At 47.1% G+C, this 20,000-nt stretch overlaps 1 protein-coding gene across 5 annotated transcripts in view; it reads right to left on the reverse strand.

The window, feature by feature from the left end:
* Window positions 1-20,000, reverse strand: part of nphp4 (nephronophthisis 4) — a 92,378-nt gene that overhangs the window by 19,221 nt on the left and 53,157 nt on the right. For 4 of the 5 annotated variants that reach the window (XM_031566834.2, XM_031566833.2, XM_031566836.2 and 1 more), the window contains 9 exons: window positions 18,537-18,746; window positions 17,187-17,295; window positions 14,966-15,021; window positions 12,891-13,025; window positions 10,331-10,479; window positions 8,335-8,526; window positions 2,611-2,798; window positions 1,738-1,901; window positions 871-1,063 (listed from right to left, as the gene is read on the reverse strand). In XM_031566834.2, coding sequence (XP_031422694.1) covers window positions 871-1,063; window positions 1,738-1,901; window positions 2,611-2,798; window positions 8,335-8,526; window positions 10,331-10,479; window positions 12,891-13,025; window positions 14,966-15,021; window positions 17,187-17,295; window positions 18,537-18,746 — 1,396 coding nt within the window. The remainder of the gene's footprint in view (window positions 1-870; window positions 1,064-1,737; window positions 1,902-2,610; window positions 2,799-8,334; window positions 8,527-10,330; window positions 10,480-12,890; window positions 13,026-14,965; window positions 15,022-17,186; window positions 17,296-18,536; window positions 18,747-20,000) is intronic. The other variant, XM_031566835.2, reaches the window with a different exon arrangement.

Consider the following 20,000-nt stretch of genomic DNA (forward strand, 5'->3'; position numbering starts at 1 on the left):
GTAGTCGTGTCAAATCGCAGTTGTAAGGTTTTAGAACACTTGTACCTCTGGGTCTGAAGAACAGCAGTGAACGAGGCCTACTTACTAACGGGGTCTACAGAACTCCAGTGAACGAGGCCTACTTACTAACGGGGTCTAAAGAACTCCAGTGAACGAGGCCTACTTACTAACGGGGTGTAAAGAAGAACTCTAGTGAACGAGGCCTACTTACTAACGGGGTGTAAAGAAGAACTCCAGTGAACGAGGCCTACTTACTAACGGGGTCTGATGAACTCCAGCGAACGAGGCCTACTTACTAACGGGGTGTAAAGAAGAACTCCAGCGAACGAGGCCTACTTACTAACGGGGTCTGAAGAACTCCAGTGAACGAGGCCTACTTACTAACCGGGTGTAAAGAACTCCAGTGAACGAGGCCTACTTACTAACTGTACAGTGAACGAGGCCTACTTACTAACGGGGCGTAAAGAACAGTGAACGAGGCCTACTTACTAACGGGGCGTAAAGAACAGTGAACGAGGCCTACTTACTAACGGGGTCTGATGAACTCCAGTGACTGCACAACATCAGCCAGAAAGCACATGCTAACAAATAGAATTCAACTGACTGTTGGCCAGTCTGCTAATTGGTTAACGTTGCTGGTAAACTAATCAGCTAGCTAGTCTATATCTGGCTACAACGAGTGGTGTAACAAAGGCGTTGTTATGGAAACGTTGGTGCTATTGCAAGCAGTCGCAGTGGTCTGAACCCCCTAATCTTAGAGCCTTTTGTTGCAGTCGCAGTGGTCTGAACCCCCCAATTTTAGAGCGCTTTGTTGCAGTCGCAGTGTATGGGGGCGAGCCTAAGAGCATTTCATCTGCTCAACACACTTACCCACGTTTCCCAGACGCAGATGCAGTCTGCCCTTGGCGGTGGAGAAGATGTTGATGGGGGATATGACGGTGTGCCCAGAGAGATGCCCAGAGAGATGCCCACTCATCATGTTGGCATCTTGGGCGAACTCAGTAGTGATGACCTCCAACTCATGAACAATCTGCACTGCGGAGCGGCCCTGCCTAAGTAAGTGCTACAGAGAGAGAGAGAGAGACAGAGAGAGGGAGAGAGAGAGAAAGAGAGAGAGAGAGAGAGATGGACAGAGAGAGAGAGAGAGAGGGAGAGAGAGGGAGAGGGAGAGAGAGTGAGTGAGACAGAGAGGGAGAGAGACAGAGAGGGAGAGAGAGAGAGAGAGAAAGAAAGAGAGACAGAGAGGGAGAGAGAGAGAAGAAGAGAGAGAGAGAGGGGGAGAGACAGAGTGTTACTGTTAACCCTTTGAAGCCTGCTGCCTCATCAAAAATGAGATCCATTTTGTCAATCCTCACACCATAACAGTGATCCCACAAACCTAATACAATTCCTGTTTGAAAAGTACCTAAAATAAGTTAAATGTGTACACACACACACACACACACACACACACACACACACACACACACACACACACACACACACACACACTCTCCTGTAGGACAGCGTGGTCCCTTCATTGGTTGCTCTATTCACATGCTAAGACCTCATCATCACACTGTGGCTTTAAGGGAGGAGACCACACAGGAGAGTCCACTGGAGAGTGTGTGTGTGTGTGTGTGTGTGTGTGTGTGTGTGTGTGTGTGTGTGAGTGCGTCTACGTGAGTGTGAGTGTGTGTGTGTGTGTGCGTGCGTGCGTGCGTGTATGTATGTACAGTATATGTGTGTGTTGCATACCTTGAGCTCCACGGCTGCAGAGCCGATGAGCATCCTTGAGTCGCTGTCCCACACGTCTATCTGCAGAGAGTTCTGGGCCAGGTACCTGAGGAACCACCTCTTCTCCCCGGGCCGCAGAACCTCCGCTCCCACGGGGAACCGCAGCTGGAGCCCAGGGGAGTCTGCTGGGGCAGAGATGGGAATGGAGTTCATTAGTCACACAGCTGAGACACACACACACACATCACCGGCTGATTGGCCGATGGGGTTGTGTGGTAATGCAAACAGGTCCTGTGATTGGCTGATGGGGTTGTGTGGTAATGCAGATGCAGACGCCTGTTGTGATTGGCAGCAGGAGGAGGAGGAGGAGGAGGAGGAGGAGTGAGACTAGAGGCAGCAGGAGGAGGAGGAGGAGGAGGAGTGAGACTAGAGGCAGCAGGAGGAGGAGGAGGAGTGAGACTAGAGGCAGCAGGAGGAGTGAGACTAGAGGCAGCAGGAGGAGGAGGAGTGAGACTAGAGGCAGCAGGAGGAGGAGGAGGAGGAGGAGGAGTGAGACTAGAGGCAGCAGGAGGAGGAGGAGTGAGACTAGAGGCAGGAGGAGGAGGAGGAGTGAGACTAGAGGCAGCAGGAGGAGGAGGAGTGAGACTAGAGGCAGGAGGAGGAGTGAGATTAGAGGCAGCAGGAGGAGGAGGAGTGAGATTAGAGGCAGGAGGAGGAGGAGGAGTGAGACTAGAGGCAGCAGGAGGAGGAGGAGTGAGACTAGAGGCAGCAGGAGGAGGAGGAGGAGGAGGAGTGAGACTAGAGGCAGCAGGAGGAGGAGTGAGACTAGAGGCAGCAGGAGTAGGAGGAGTGAGCCTAGAGGCAGGAGGATCCAAGAGGCCATCAGAGTGTTACCTGAGTTCACCGTCCCGTCCATGTTGATGACGGAGAGGACGCAGGGGTAGTCATCTGTGGACTTCCTGTGTGGGGGCGGTGGGCCAATCAGACGCAAGTGCTGAGTCGTGACAGGGGGGAAGCGGTAGAGCTGGAAGGTGAAGTAGATGCAGCGAGGCCAATCAGACGGCACACCTGTCTGAGGGATCCTACACACACACACACACACATCAAATATATACACGTACACACACACACACACACACACACACACACACACACACACATCAAATATACACACACACACATCAAATACACACACACACACACACACACACATCAAATCTAAATCTATACACACACACACACACACACACACACACACATCAAATATACACACACACAGACATCAAATATACACACACACACACCTGTCTGAGGGATCCTACACACACACACACACACACACAAACACACACACACACACACACACACACACACTCACACAGATCAAATATACACGCATACACACACACACACACACACACATCAAATATACACACACACACACACCTGTCTGAGGGATCCTATACACATACTCAGATAATGATCGCTGGACTAAACATTATCCCGCTTACTTGCCAAAACAACAGAAGACAGTCCTACAGAATACATCTTTTTAATGATTTTGTCGCCGTTTCGTGATTTCCGCCAAGAGAAAATCGTTCTTCACGCAAATAGAAAGATTCAGGTGTTGCGTAGCAACCCATTACTTGCTGACTTCAAGTTACAATGACTTTCCGTTACGTTAAATGACCTGACAACTTGCGGAATTGATATGAAAGATGTGAATTAGAAGCACAAAACCCGCTGCCAATGACAGCGGTCAATCATTTTTCGCAGCGGTCAATATAAATGTGAATCTGAATGTTGGGGTGGCCCATTCAAATCCACTGAACTTTTTGCAACATTCTGAGGAGCCGTATAATAAACACACATACACCTGTCTGAGGGATCCTACACACACACACACACACACACACACACACACACACACATCAAATATACACACATACCTACCACTGACATTTGTGTTGATATACCTGAAATTCATTAATTGTGTGAATTATTCATGGCCTTACGTGTGACCAAACAAAGAATCAGACACACACACACTCCCTCTCCTTCAGTTCATTAGTTAGGTCAATCTAGCTAGATTCCATATTGTGTGTTTTACTAGTGATCGTTTTGTAAATAAATGCTTTGATTGTACATGCTGGTCTATGTAATGTTGCACAAGAATGAATGCTGCCAATCTCTTCTAGTCACAGCTCCCAAGACCTGGTGAGACCTGGTGAGCTTGGTTCTAGTTATTCATTATTACCGTAATTTCGACTATTGAGCGCACCTGAATATAAGCCTCACCCATTGAATTTTGAAAAAATAATTATTTTTAACATAAATAAGCCGCACATGTCTATAAGCCGCTGGTGCCTACCGGTACATTGAAACAAATGAACTTTACACAGGCTAAAATGAATATCAAAAGTAATACAATAGTGATGCATATTATTAGTTTTGCCAGTTACGATACGTGCACTGTTGCTTTAAGAGAGCACAGTTGCAAGAGTCAATCAGAAGCTAGAACGTTAGATTGAAGACAGCGAGATAGAAGAAAGACGCTAGTTTGAAACCAGTGAGCTAAAGAACTTGAAAAGACCGGATTTGTATTGTTGTAAACTTTTTTTTTATTTTCTAAAGTGTTTTGAGTTGTGCTCTGTCTACGCCGGTAGACTGTGGTTATTTTGACATTAGTTAAGTTATTGAGAGATACTGAGAAATCGCGTGGAGCTAAGCATCCATGCGGCTGCATCAATGCTAGCATCCTAGCTCCACAAAGCCACTGTAAACACAAAGACACCGTATACAGTCACAGGTATCATAATCCATAAATTAGCCGCGTCATTGTTTAAGCCGCGAGGTTCAAAGCGTGGGAAAAAAGTAGCGGCTTATAGTCCAGAAATTACGGTAATCAGAGCTCCAATTTGATAGTTTGATGTGTCGAACAGCTGATGCCCATCCAATCGTGTGAGATCACAAACATATTATTGGTGCTGTTGTCAGGATAGTACCCACGTTATGCACAATTGCACCCAGATTTATTTGGTGCCCTCCACAAGGTAAGGCACCCACATGATTCTGGTGCCCGGGTGAGACTGGTACCTACAGTACCTGTATATGTATGTAGCATATTGCAGGATGAGGCAGAGGGTGTATATGTGTGTAGTGTATTGATGTGGCAGAGGGTGTATATGTGTGTAGTGTATTGCAGGATGTGGCAGAGGGTGTATATGTGTGTAGTGTATTGCAGGATGTGGCAGAGGGTGTATATGTGTGTAGTGTATTGCAGGATGTGGCAGAGGGTGTATATGTGTGTAGTGTATTGCAGGATGTGGCAGAGTGTGTATATGTGTGTAGTGTATTGCATGATGTGGCAGAGGGTGTATATGTATGTAGTGTATTGATGTGGCAGAGGGTGTATATGTGTGTAGTGTATTGATGTGGCAGAGGGTGTATATGTGTGTAGTGTATTGGCAGAGTGTGTATATGTGTGTAGTGTATTGGCAGAGTGTGTATATGTGTGTAGTGTATTGATGTGGCAGAGTGTGTATATGTGTGTAGTGTATTGATGTGGCAGAGGGTGTATATGTGTGTAGTGTAGTGGCAGAGTGTGTATATGTGTGTAATGTATTGATGTAGCAGAGTGTGTATATGTATGTAGTGTATTGATGTGGCAGAGGGTGTGTATGTGTGTAGTGTATTGGCAGAGGGTGTATATGTATGTAGTGTAGTGGCAGAGTGTGTATATGTGTGTAGTGTATTGATGTGGCAGAGTGTGTATATGTGTGTAGTGTATTGATGTGGCAGAGTGTGTATATGTGTGTAGTGTATTGATGTGGCAGAGTGTGTATATGTATGTAGTGTATTGATGTGGCAGAGTGTGTATATGTGTGTAGTGTATTGATGTGGCAGAGTGTGTATATGTATGTAGTGTATTGATGTGGCAGAGTGTGTATATGTGTGTAGTGTATTGATGTGGCAGAGTGTGTATATGTGTGTAGTGTATTGATGTGGCAGAGTGTGTATATGTGTGTAGTGTATTGATGTGGCAGAGTGTGTATATGTATGTAGTGTATTGATGTGGCAGAGTGTGTATATGTGTGTAGTGTATTGATGTGGCAGAGGGTGTATATGTGTGTAGTGTATTGATGTGGCAGAGGGTGTATATGTGTGTAGTGTATTGATGTGGCAGAGTGTGTATATGTGTGTAGTGTATTGATGTGGCAGAGTGTGTATATGTGTGTAGTGTATTGCATGATGTGCCTGGCAGAGGGTGCTTCCAGTAGAAGCAGGGGCCTCTCTATGCCAGAAGTCCAGAACACCCTCTCAACAACCACCTCCAGTAAACACCACCTCAACAACAAACAAACAGCGACTCTTCATTCAGCTCTTCATTCAGCTCTTCATACTCTGGCCCATTCATCAGCACACCACCTCAACAACAAACAAGCAGCGACTCCTGGTACCCAAACCAATAACTCCTCCATACTCTGGCCCATCCCTCAGGACAGGAGCACTAGCCCATCCCTCTGGCTGCTTTGTTAGCGAGGAGCCGATGATCGGGTTCACCATTCAGTCACAGGTCTGGGAGAGACAGGTTCTCTCGTGAGGTGGTGTGGCTGAGAGACAGCTGGTCTCTGTCTGATGGTGAACTGTCTGTCTGATGGTGAGCTGTCTGTCTGATTGTGCTCCACATCAATATCAGTTCATTCTCTGATGGTCTGAGCTGCCACAGTAACAGACTGTGTTAAATGCTACAGGCAGGAGGCAGTATACACTTGCACTCGCACATCTCTCACACATGTACACACACACACACACACATGTACACACACACACACACACGTACACACACACGTACACACACACACACACACACACACACACACACACACACACACACACACACCCCTACACAAACACACACACACACACACACACACACAAATATGAGGTATTGGATGGGCTGTTTGAGAAGTGCAGTAGTCAGGCCCTCTGACAGGGGCAGTAAAACTAAATAATGACTTTCTGCATCCTGAGACGCCCCAACTCTCGGGGAAAGTGCTGATGACATCATAAAAGGAGGAGGAGGAGGAGGAGGCTGAGCTTTAATTCAGTTCAACATCTCTGCTTCAGAGGCCAGAGCAGGAGTGGAGGAGAGGCCAGGGGAGGGGGAGAGGAGAGAAAAACAGATAGGGTTGGGGTTAGTAGATGGGTTAGGGTTAGGTAAGGTTCTCTCAGAGCGAGAGGAGGAGAGGAGAGGGTGAGGGTTCTCAGAGCGAGAGGAGGAGAGGGTGAGGGTTCTCAGAGCGAGAGGAGGAGAGGAGAGGGTGAGGGTTCTCTCAGAGCGACAGGAGGAGAGGAGAGGGTGAGGGTTCTCAGAGCGAGAGGAGGAAAGGAGAGGGTTCTCTCAGAGCGAGAGGAGGAGAGGAGGAGAGGGTGAGGGTTCTCTCAGAGCGAGAGGAGGAGAGGAGAGGGTGAGGGTTCTCTCAGAGCGAGAGAGGAGAGGAGAGGGAGGGTTCTCTCAGAGCGAGAGGAGGAGGGGAGAGGGTGAGGGTTCTCTCAGAGCGAGAGGAGGAGAGGAGAGGGTGAGGGTTCTCTCAGAGCGAGAGGAGGAGAGGGTGAGGGTTCTCTCAGAGCGAGAGAAGGAGAGGAGAGGGTAAGGGTTCTCTCAGAGCGAGAGGAGGAGAGGGAGACACAGAGAGAGTTGCTCTGAGCTGTTTGTTATGGAGATGAGTGTAACTGCTGGTGGGGTGATGTGTGTGTGTGTGTGTGTGTGTGTGTGTGTGTGTGTGCTGGTGGGGTGATGGTCACATGACCTAGGGTCACCCTAACCCTGCAGCCCAACAGCACTCCAGCACACAGCCAATCACCTCACACGCCTCTGGTCACATGACCAACAGCACTCCAGCACACAGCCAATCACCTCACACGCCTCTGGTCACAAGACCAACAATACGCCTGCTGGGGGAGCTTCATAATGGTGTGTGTGTTTGTGTGTGTGTGTGTTTATGTGCGTGTGTGTGTGTGTTTACGTGTGTTTGTGTGTGTGTGTGAGTGTGATGATCTGTGTGTGTGTGTGTGTGTGTGTGTGTGTGTGTGGGTGAGATGTGTGTGTGTTTATGTGTGTATGTGTGTGATGATCTGTATTTGTGTATGTGTGTTGTGTGTGTGTGTGTGTGTGTTTATGTGTGTGTGTGTATGTGTGTGTGTGATGATCTGTGTGTGTGTGTGAATGTGTGTGTTTGTGTGTGTGTGTGTGTGTGTGTGTGTGTGTGTGTTTATGTGTGTGTGTGTTGTGTGTGTGTGTGTGTGTGTTTATGTGTGTGTGTGAGGTGTGTGTTTATGTGTGTGTGTGAGGTGTGTGTGTGTGATGATCTGTGTGTGAGGTGTGTGTTTATGTGTGTGTGTTTATGTGTGTGTGTGATGATCTGTGTGTGAGGTGTGTGTTTATGTGTGTGTGTTTATGTGTGTGTGTGATGATCTGTGTGTGAGGTGTGTGTTTATGTGTGTGTGTGTGTGTGTGTGTGTGTGTGTTTATGTGTGTGTGTGTGTGTGTATGTGTGTGTGAGGTGTGTGTGATGATCTGTGTGTGTGTGTGTGTGTGTGTGTGTGTGCACTGACCTGGAGAAGGCAAGGAAGTGCAGGATGAGTGTGTTGCTCTGCAGGGGGTCGGCCTCCTCTCGGTGGGGGTTAAAGTTCAGGGGTTCGCTGGAGTCCAGCACCTGGGCCACCTGCCCACTCAGGTCCGTGACCTCGGGGAAGCCGGCGGAGAACAGGTGTGCCAGAGAGCTTCGGGAGCTCCGCGTCGGCAGGCTGTGAGGGGACACAAAGGTCAAAGGTCAAGATCTATCCAACCACTGCACACACGCTGCAGTGGAGATACAGTATCTATGGTCATACGCTGCAGTGGAGATACAGTATCTATGGTCATACGCTGCAGGGTAGATATCTATGGTCATACGCTGCAGGGTAGATATCTATGGTTCATATGCTGCAGTGGAGATATCTATGGTCATACGCTGCACAGGGTAGAAGTGACATTACACGAGTAATCACTGGAAAACAGTCATTATGCAAATCCTTACATCACTTTCTCTTAAGTGCCGCTGACAAAGAGGATCCGGGTGGGGAAATAACATAACCTATGGATCATGCCATTTTCTGCTAAATTAAACACGGCTAATCCAGCCGCGCCGCACCGCGCCCCGCCAGCCTCCCTCACCACCCAGCTCATCACAGCACATAATTACCCTGCTGATGATGAGCAGGGCTGGGACTCCAGTTCAGTGGAAGAGAGCCAGTGTGTCTGTGTCAATCCTAGCGTTTATGTATGTAGTATGAAGGGTGTGTGTGTGTGTGTGTGTGTGTGTGTGGGGTGTGTGTGTGTGTGTGGTGTGTGTGTGTGTGTGTGTGTGTTTATATTTGTGTGTGTGTGTGTGTGCGTGTGTGTGTGTGTGTGTGGTGTGTGTGTGTGTGTTGTGTGTGTGGTGTGCGTGTGTGTGTGTGTGTGTGTGGTGTGTGTGTATGTGTGTGTGTGTGTGTATACGTGTGTGTGTGTGTGTGTGTGTGTGTGTGTGTGTGTGGTGTGCGTGTGTGTGTGAGTGTGTGTGTGTGCATGAATATGGGCTCAGTGAGTGAATCACGCTGTGATGGCGCATCATCATTCTCTTTAGAAGTGTAATCAGTGATAAGAGCGAGAGGAGGCGGTTTCTTTCTCGGAGGAAATTGCGGAGTGTTTGCAGCCGATCTCAGGCAGGTCCAACACACCATCACTTTTACCAGTCAAAACAACAATTAAAGGCCAACATCCAGGGAAACGTCTACTTTAAACTCCTGAAATCTCAATTCTTTCAACCTCAGCAATCCACAATGAGATTTTCAAAACTGGGTTCAAATATGCATCCTCAAATGGTCCTGGATTAACTGTTCAAATATGCATCCTCAAATGGTCCTGAATTAACTGTTCAAATATGCATCTCCATTCCTGGATCAACTTTTCCAGTAGCCTGTGTGTGTGTGGTGTGTGTTTGTGTGGTGTGTGTGTGTGTTTGTGTGTGTGTGTGCGTGCGTGTGGTGTGTGTGTGTGCGTGTGTGGTGTGTGCGTGTGGTGTGTGTGTGTGTGTGTGTGTGTGTGTGTGTGGTGTGTGTGCGTGTGGTGTGTGGTGTGTGGTGTGTGTGCGTGTGTGTGTGTGTGTGTGTGGTGTCTCACCAAGTGGTGTGTGTGCCCAGGATGATGACTGGTGCGTGTATAGGTGTGAAGGCCAGCTCCTGCAGGTGTGTGTGTGTGTGTGTGTGTGTGTGTGTGTGTGTGTGTGTGTGTGTGTGTGTGTGTGTGTCTCACCAAGTGGTGGGTGTGCCCAGGATGATGACTGGTGCGTGTATAGGTGTGAAGGCTAGCTCCTGCAGGTGTGGTGTGTGTGTGTGTGTGTGTGTGTGTGTGTGTGTGTGTGTGTGTGTGTGTGTGTGTGTGTGTGTGTGTGTGTGTGTGTGTCTCACCAAGTGGTGTGTGTGCCCAGGATGATGACTGGTGCGTGTATAGGTGTGATGCCAGCTCCTGCAGGTGTGTGTGTGTGTGTGTGTGTGTGTGTGTGTGTGCGTGTGTGTGTGTGTGTCTCACCAAGTGGTGTGTGTGCCCAGGATGATGACTGGTGCGTGTATAGGTGTGAAGGCTAGCTCCTGCAGGTGCGGTTCATCGTCTTCTAGAGGATCCTGCAGCTCCTTCACACTCATCTCCAGATGCACTATGCTGCTCACGCCCAGACGATCCTGCAAACACACACACACACACACACACACACACGCACATAAACATACGCAAGCACACACCACACACACACACACACACACACACACACATAAACAACACACACACACACACACACACACATTAAAATACGCAAACACACCAACCTTAGGAAGCTCCTGACTGATTGCCGTAGGCCACTGGTTACTTCTATTTTCGCTCTTTGGGATGTCAGGGATGGGCATAATTAATCGACGATCGATTAATTGATCATTAAGAATTTCGTCGATGACATTATTTTTTCATCGATAAAACTAATGCATGTTCTGTTGCGTAGTGTGAGTCTTGAAGGAATGCAATGGATTTCGCTATGTGGCAGCAATTAAACATTTTACCACACGAGGGCAATGTTTGAAAAAAACGCCACAGGCCTACTCAGTTACCTGCGAGTTTCCGTATATTTCAAAAGTAAACATGAAGGTCACGGCGAAGTGTATCGTGGGACCATTTTGATTTAAAAAATGACTTAGTTCACTGCCAACAATGCGAAGCTGTGTATAAGTACAACTCGGCCACGACTGAAATGATGTACCACTTGAACAACGCACATCCGACCCTGGTTAGTGGCGGTGCATCCTGCTCTCGGTCTCAACCTAGCATCAACTCGGTGTTAGCACGGTGGAGATGCGATGCACAACGAGCAGGGTAGGCTAGCATTGTTAGGTAGGCTAATCTCTCTCTCACACTCTTTCTCGACTGTGCCTTTTTTTGATAGTTTTGAGTTACATTTGGCAAAACCTGTCAGACCTAAGTTATTGTTTAACATGATTGTTTTTTATATTATTATTTTTATTATTTTATTTTGGAGAAGAAGAAAAAAAACGAGGGTCAGTTGTGTTTATGAGCATCGGCTTCTAGCTGTCGGCTCCGCTGCTTAAGAGTACAGCAGCGCATATTTTCAAGTGTAACCATTGAACGGATCACGTTTAACTGCCACAAGAGTTGTCCATCTTGTAATAAAGATCTCAATGAGGATACACGCTGTGTTTTTTCTATTTTCACTGCATATTAATATAGACTATACATTTTAATATAAAAATATTAATGATTAATCGAAAATCGATCGTTAATTCTCCCGACGATCGATTAAGACAATTTAATCGAATGCCCATCCCTAACTGGAGTACACTAAAAAAGGTTTTTGTTTACGCTTACATGCTTGGCCTACGTACAATTACACTAGGTAATGTTTGTTTCATACTGAGAATTTTACGTTCGGCCAAGGTAATTGGATTACGATATAAAAGGATGGCTTCACACTGAGAACTTTACATACTTGTTTGTCGGCTTGGAAGAAACAACAGAATTGTGACTTTATTATTTATGAATGGAACATGTTATGCTGAATTAGGTGCATGATCTCAGTTGATTGGGGGAGAGAGCCACGGACTGAAAGAACTCTTTGCCCTATGATACCTGGTCAACGCAAAAACACATGTAGGCTGACTGACACATGTTCTTGTGCAGGGATCAAATTAAGAATGAATGATCTGCATTGATGTTCTATGTTCTTGTGCAGGGATCAAATTAAGAATGAATGATCTGCATTGATGTTCTATGTTCTTGTGCAGGGATCAAATTAAGAATGAATGATCTGCATTGATGTTCTATGTTCTTGTGCAGGGATCAAATTGAGAATGAAAGATCTGCATTGATGTTCTATGTTCTATGTTTGCTACAGTCAAAGGAGAACCCATCTCCATTGAGCGTTTCATGTATTGTACTTGTTATTTGAGGGTTCAGTATAGATCCCCTGACCCACAGCAGATGTTCCTTATGGATGAATTCCTTCCTGAATTGTACGAGTGAAGTTTTGGAGTTGTTGTTTAGAGGGTGTTGTGTGAGACAGCTGAAGCATAAAAGTACATTCTGTGAATGTGTGTGTGTGAGTGTGTGCATACATGGGGGAGTGTGTGAGTGCATGCATAGATGTGTGTGTGTGTGTGTGAGTGTGTGCATACATGCATGGATGTGAGTGTGTGCATAAATGCGCTTGTGAGTGTGTGCATAAATGCACTTGTGTGATTGTGTGCATACATGTGTGTGTGTGTGAGTGCGTGCATAAATGTATGTTTATGTGTGTGTGTGAAGTGTGTGCATATATGTGTGTGTGTGAGTACATGCAGACATGTGTGTGTGTGTGTGTGTGCAGACATGTGTGTGTTTTAGTGAGTGCGTGCAGACACTGAGTGTGTGTGTGGAGTGCATGCATACATGTGTATGTGTGTGTAAGTACATGCAGACATGTGTGTATGTGCGTGAGTGTGTGTGTGTGTGTGTGTGTGTGTGTGTGTGAGTGTATGTCTGTGTGTATGTGTGTGTGTGTGTGTGTGTGTGTGTGTGTGTGTGTGTGTGTGTGTGGGTGGTATTTTACCACATGTGACAGCTGGTGGGTTGAAGCCAACGGGGAGGGATGGAGCCTAGAGGGAATAGACTGTTGCCATGGAGACCCCGTGGAGTGGCTGAGAGTTGGGTAGCGTGAAGTTGCAGCCAGCTGAGATATGGAGAGCTGAGAGAGAGAGAGAGAGAGAGAGAGAGAAGGGAAGAGGAGATAGAAAGAAGGATAGAGAGAGAGAGAAAGAGAAAGAAAGGGAGAATGAGAGAGCAAGAGAAAAAGAGAGCAACAGAAACAGATAAAAAGACGTGCAGAGAAAGAGAGAGAGAGAGAGAGAGAAAGAAGGACGTGCAGAGAAAGTGAAAGAGGGATGTGCAGAGAAAGAGAGAGAGAGAGAAAGAAGGACGTGCAGAAAAAGAGAGAGAGAAAGAGAAAGAGGGACGTGCAGAGAAAGAGAGAGAGAGAGGAAGAAGGACGTGCAGAGAAAGAGAGAGAGAAAGAGAAAGAGGGACGTGCAGAGAAAGAGAGAGAGAGAGGGACGTGCAGAGAAAGAGAGAGAAAGAGGGACGTGCAGATAAAGAGAGAGAGAAAGAGAAGGGACGTGCAGAGAAAGAGAGAGAGAAAGAGGGACGTGCAGAGAAAGAGAGAGAGAGAAAGAAGGACGTGCAGAGAAAGAGAGAGAGAAAGAGGGACGTGCAGAGAAAGAGAGAGAGAGAAAGAAGGACGTGCAGAGAAAGAGAGAAAGAGGGACGTGCAGAGAAAGAGAGAGAGAAAGAGGGACGTGCAGAGAAAGAGAGAGAGAAAGAGAAAGAAGGACGGGCAGAGAGAAACACAAGAGGGATTAACTGATCAGTACAAGTACATAAATGTGTGTGTGTGTGCGTGTGTGTGTGAGGGTTGTCCATCCTTTGGTTTCATGTGTGCGGCGGGACCTGTGTGGGTTTGTAACACTGTGCTGCATGTAAACCCACAGGCATAACTGGCAGTAGAGACCCCAGCAGTAAAAGGGCTGTAAGAAGGCCCTGTGTCCCATAGGGTGAGAGACCAGCCCTGTTAGAGACCAGCCCTGTGTGCACGTCTGGATTGGCCCCAGGCAAACAGCTCTATTCATTGCAACACAGGGTTGTCTACACTGTCTGTGTGGGAGTGTGTCTGTGTGGGAGTGTGTCTGTGTGTGTGTGTGTCTGTGTGTGTGTGTGTGTCTGTCTGCCGTAACCGTTTACCAACCTCACTAACCCTTTACCAACCTCACTAACCCTTTACCAACCTTACTAACCAACCTCACTAACCAACCTCACTAACCAACCTCACTAACCCTTTACCAACCTCACTAACCAACCTCACTAACCCTTTACCAACCTCACTAACCAACCTCACTAACCCTTTACCAACCTCACTAACCAACCTCACTAACCAACCTCACTAACCCTTTACCAACCTCACTAACCAACCTCACTAACCATTTACCAACCTCACTAACCAACCTCACTAACCCTTTACCAACCTCACTAACCAACCTCACTAACCCTTTACCAACCTTACTAACCAACCTCACTAACCCTTTACCAACCTCACTAACCAACCTCACTAACCCTTTACCAACCTCACTAACCAACCTCACTAACCCTTTACCAACCTCACTAACCAACCTCACTAACCATTTACCAACCTCACTAACCAACCTCACTTACCCTTTACCAACCTCACTAACCCTTTACCAACCTCACTAACCATTTACCAGTATGGTACCACACTTCACATACATAGACAGTATGGTACCACACTTCACATACATAGACAGTATGGTACCACACTTCACATACATAGACAGTGTAAACTGCTGGGCATGGAGGCTATTTCTTGATGTCATGGACCGTCCCATGCCAGCGGGCTGGTGGGTTTACCATCTCTGTTGAGCTGCTAGAGCTAGACTAGGGAGTAAAGAGAAACTGCACCAAAAGATGTGATCATTCTTCCCGTTTCTAGAGGCTGCACTAATTGAAGCAGCCAGGCCCATGGAGGATGGAAGACTACTGAGATGTGAATCTGTTTGTTTGCTGTTGCTGTAAGGGTGTTGAAACTTTAATGAGAAAAAACAAACGTGAAGACCTCACCCCTGGGCCCTGGGCTGATCTTGATGGTGAGGCGTGAAGCTCCTGGATGCTTTCGTCTGAGAGAGAGAGCGGGAGAGAGAGAGAGAGAGAGAGAGAGAGAGAGAGAGAGAGAGAGGGTTGGAGAGAGAGAAAGAGATAAAGGGAGGGTTGGAGAGAGAGAGAGAGAAATAGATGTAAACAAATAAATATTATCAAAGACAAATCTAAATGGGAATACTTCCAAAGGAAATCCCCAAGTTTTGTTTCCTAATTAAAAAAGCTCTTCGTCAGTGAGTGGTTCAGCATATTTGTGTTTTCATCCTCAGATGCAGTTTCACTTTTCTCCTCTCACACTTTTACTTTGCCAATTAGGGCAGTCCTGAGAGGACTGAGCGGCAGCAGAGGGCTGGGCATCAGGAGTGGCAGCAGAGGGATGGGCATCAGGAGTGGCAGCAGAGGGATGGGCATCAGGCAGCAGAGGGATGGGCGTCAGGAGTGGCAGCAGAGGGATGGGCATCAGGCAGCAGAGGGATGGGCGTCAGGAGTGGCAGCAGAGGGATGGGCATCAGGCAGTAGAGGGATGGGCATCAGGAGCGGCAGCAGAGGGCTGGGCATCAGGAGCGGCAGCAGAGGGCTGGGCATCAGGAGCGGGCAGCACCACATACATCCTGTGGCACGCGCGGTCAAAGTTGTGGTGAATTTCTCCTGGAGACTCCACCAGTTTCAAAATACTATTTTGGGCCAACTTTAAAGACATGAAGTTAAAGCCTTTGCAGATGACAGAAAACATGAGGGGTGTCCACACTCCATCACAGTATCCAGAGTATGATAGGCTTTCTGGCATGAAATAAGGAGAATTGTTGATCTCAGAGAGAAGAGCACTACAGTCAGTGGGATTACAGTGAAACAGAGGGAAGGCAAGGCAAGTTAGCACAATTGATACACTGGTGATGAGCAGGTTAAAGAAGATCAGCGGAGAGATTAAAAAAAAGTGAAGTGTGTTAAAACAGTTAAGAGTAAATACTCCAATAGACAGTGCTGGACATCTGTGTGTGTGTGTGTGTGTGTGTGTGTGTGTGTGTGTGTGTGTGTGTGTTTGTGTGTGTGTGTGTGTATGTGTGTGTGTGTAACAGCAGGATGACAATGTGCTACTCTGCGCTGGGTGAGTCATCTGATGTTCTGTGGCATGTGTGAAAGGGCTGCACACACACACACACACACACACACACACACACACACACACACACACACACACACACTCCTCTGATGTTCTGTGGCATGTGTGAAGGGGCTGCACATTTTAATCTCATTAAGAAAAAAAGTGTCAGAGAGGCAGAAACACAGACACACTATGACCAATTATCCCTGATCCAGACGAGAGCCTGACAGCTGACAGAGTCATCAGCCCAGTGCAACACCAAGCAGAAGACAGGGGAGAACTCGGTTAGAAACATCAGGAGAGAACTCGGTTAAAAACATCTCCAACACAGGAGAGAACTCGGTTTAAAAACATCTCCAACACAGGAGAGAACTCGGTTAAAAACATCTCAAACACAGGAGAGAACTCGGTTAGAAACATCTCAAACACAGGAGAGAACTCGGTTAAAAACATCAGGAGAGAACTCGGTTAAAAACATCTCAAACACAGGAGAGAACTCGGTTAGAAACATCTCCAACACAGGAGAGAACTCGGTTAGAAACATCTCCAACACAGGAGAGAACTCGGTTAGAAACACAGGAGAGAACTTGGGTAAAAACATCTCCAACACAGGAGAGAACTCGGTTAAAAACATCTCCAACACAGGAGAGAACTTGGTTAAAAACACAGGAGAGAACTCGGTTAAAAACATCTCCAACACAGGAGAGAACTCGGTTAGAAAGATCTCAAACACAGGAGAGAACTTGGTTAAAAACATCTCCAACACAGGAGAGAACTCGGTTAAAAACATCTCCAACACAGGAGAGAACTCGGTTAAAAACATCTCAAACACAGGAGAGAACTCGGTTAAAAACATCAGGAGAGAACTCGGTTAAAAACATCTCCAACACCGCCACCGCTGAAGTGTCCTCTTTTTCACAAAATCAAATCTGGTCACCCTACGTATAATAAACCGTGATATATACCGTAACCGTGATATAAAATGACAAATACCGTGATGGAAGATTTTGGCCATATCGCCCACCCCTAGGACAGACACATGGAGGACAGACAGAGGGCTGTCTCACGGGGGGGGGGACTCACCGCGTGGTGGAGAGACAGCGTGTTTGCGTTTGGCCAGTGCTGGGCTGGACTTGGGCTTCTCGTCTTTGGCAGAGAACTGGAAGCTCAGGTGGATCCCCCCGTCCTTCACCTGCAGGGGGGACAGGAAGAGCAGAGGTAAGACACTCTTTGAACTCTGTGAGGTTTAAACAGCGTAAGAGACTCTCTGAGCGTCGTCAGGTTTAAACAGCGTTAGCTTAAACAGCGTTAGTTTAAACAGCGTTAGCTGAGGTTGGTGGAAGAGTAGAGGTAAGAGACTCTCTGAGCGTCTGTGAGGTTTAAACAGCGTTAGTTTAAACAGCGTTAGTTTAAACAGCGTTAGCTTAAACAGCGTTATCTGAGGTTGGTGTAATCACAGTGTTAGTGGAAGAAGCTCTAATTTGCGGTGTGAACCCCATGTTCCTGTTAATGAAGGGAGGATTATAAATAGAGCATTAATCAGGATAACAGTCGGGTGGATTCTACCGTGAAGGGCTCCAGCCATAGCAGGCCCTCATTGTCCAAATTACTCTAAATGACACTTGCAAAAGAAGGCTCTATTATCACATGATGACGGGATAATGGCTGGAGAGCGCCCAAACATCCAACACACACACACACACACACACACACACACACACACACTCAATAACAACAGCCTTCATCCCTAACCCTGAGCAGCTTCCTGAAAGCTCATCCTGAGTCAGACACAAAGACCATCACTTCACAGTCCTGACGCTAATTATCTCTGGATCATTACCAGAGAGTCATTAATAGCCAACGATCAAAGCATGTCTAATTTAACACACACTTTAATCAACTTTAAATCAAAGTGATGCTGCCAACATTTCACTTGCCAAAATCACCACAATGGCCAGACATCACTGGAGAATGGAGATCTGTACAAAATGATAAATCATACAACGGAGAAAAATCTGCATAAACCCATTTTATAAAATCACTGCCATTGATGGGTAAAGAAAGACTAAGATCATGCTGTCATGTCCCTTATATATGAAATACACACACACACACACACACACACACACACACACACACACACACACACACACCAGGTTGATGGGGAGAGAAAGACTAAGATCATGCTGTCATGTCCCTTATATATGAAATACCCTGATGAAGTCTTTCGTGAGGTATCTTTACAAAGACACGAATAGATATGCACACACTCACACTCACCCTCAACATCACCTCACCTAAAATATATGTAAACACACTCACACACACACACGCTCACACTCTCACACACACTCTCACACACACACACACACACACACACACACACACACACACACACACACACACACACACACACACACACACACACCTCACCTCAGTGTTGTTGCTACAGGGGGTGGAGTAGACCATGACGCTGAAGGGGCTGGGGTTGGGTGTGACTCCACCCTGCAGCTGCAGCTGGACCTCTTGAGCCCTGGGTCCGTCGCCAGAGAAGGGGCTCCACCTGGGTCCGTCCCCAGAGAAGGGGCTCCACGCTGCCCAGCCCAGGCACTGCAGGAAGGCCACCCTGGAGGAGGAGGACAGCTGGACAGGAGGGAGAGAGGGAGAGACATGTACCGGCACATTAACCCATAGCTCACTTAGTGCCAATGGACATCAAGACTCATAAAAACTCATCTAAGAATGGGGTGAGGGTGACTTGTGGGGTTAGGGTGAGGGTGAAGGTGACTCGTGGAGAGAGGGTGAGGGTGACTCGTGGAGAAAGATTGGTGTTGCTTTATTGATGAGTACAGAATACACTTAGGTATTAATGAGAGGTGTTGGGCCCTAACCTTAATCCTAATCCTAGGTGTTGGCCCTAATCCTAATCCTAGGTGTTGGGCCCTAATCCTTACCCTAGGTGTTGGGCCCTAATCCTAATCCCAGGTGTTGGTCCCTAATCCTAATCCTAGGTGTTGGGCCCTAATCCTAGGTGTTGGGCCCTAATCCTAATCCCAGGTGTTGGGCCCTAATCCTAATCCTAGGTGTTGGGCCCTAATCCTAGGTGTTGGGCCCTAATCCTAATCCCAGGTGTTGGGCCCTAATCCTAATCTACGCTGTTGGGCCCTTATCCTAATCCTAGGTGTTGGGCCCTAACCCTAATCCTAGGTGTTGGGGCCTGTTGTGTTTCGTCCTCTTGTTTGGATGTGTTTCCAGAGAGCCTCTGCTTAAATCGGTCCTGTATTATGGACAATCGATAACTGAGCAATTCAGCACCAGATGCAGGCAATTAATCACAGGAGTGAAAAGACCTCCCAACATGCCCAGATCCCACACCTCCTGCTCATCCACATCACAGACATAATTGGTTCGATATATGAGTATTGGCTGCGTTGTCATGGTGATATTTACTGTGTGGTATTTATTCTGCCTGGGATGTGATCTCATTCTGCTTGTGTGTCAGAAAAGGCCATCACTGCAGTGCAACAGGTTCTACAGCCAATCACTGCAGTGCAATGGGTTCTTCACCCAATCACTGCAGTGCAACAGGTTTTTCAACCAATCACTAAAGAGCACAACAGGTTCTTCACCCAATCACTGCAGTGCAACAGGTTCTTCACCCAATCACTGAAGAGCACATCAGGTTCTTCACCCAATCACTAAAGAACACAACAGGTTCTTCAACCAATCACTAAAGAACACAACAGGTTCTTCACCCAATCACTGAAGAGCAAAACGGACCTTCGGAGCAAAACCAGGCTAACATCACTAACATTCAGAGCAAAGTGTGAATGCATGCAGTGTAGGTTTTACGCTGACGTTTCCCCTCTTATTGTTTAAGCTGGTAACACAAATCTG

The sequence above is a fragment of the Clupea harengus genome, chromosome 4 (assembly GCF_900700415.2).
Source record: "Clupea harengus chromosome 4, Ch_v2.0.2, whole genome shotgun sequence".
Taxonomy (NCBI): Eukaryota; Metazoa; Chordata; class Actinopteri; order Clupeiformes; family Clupeidae; genus Clupea; species Clupea harengus.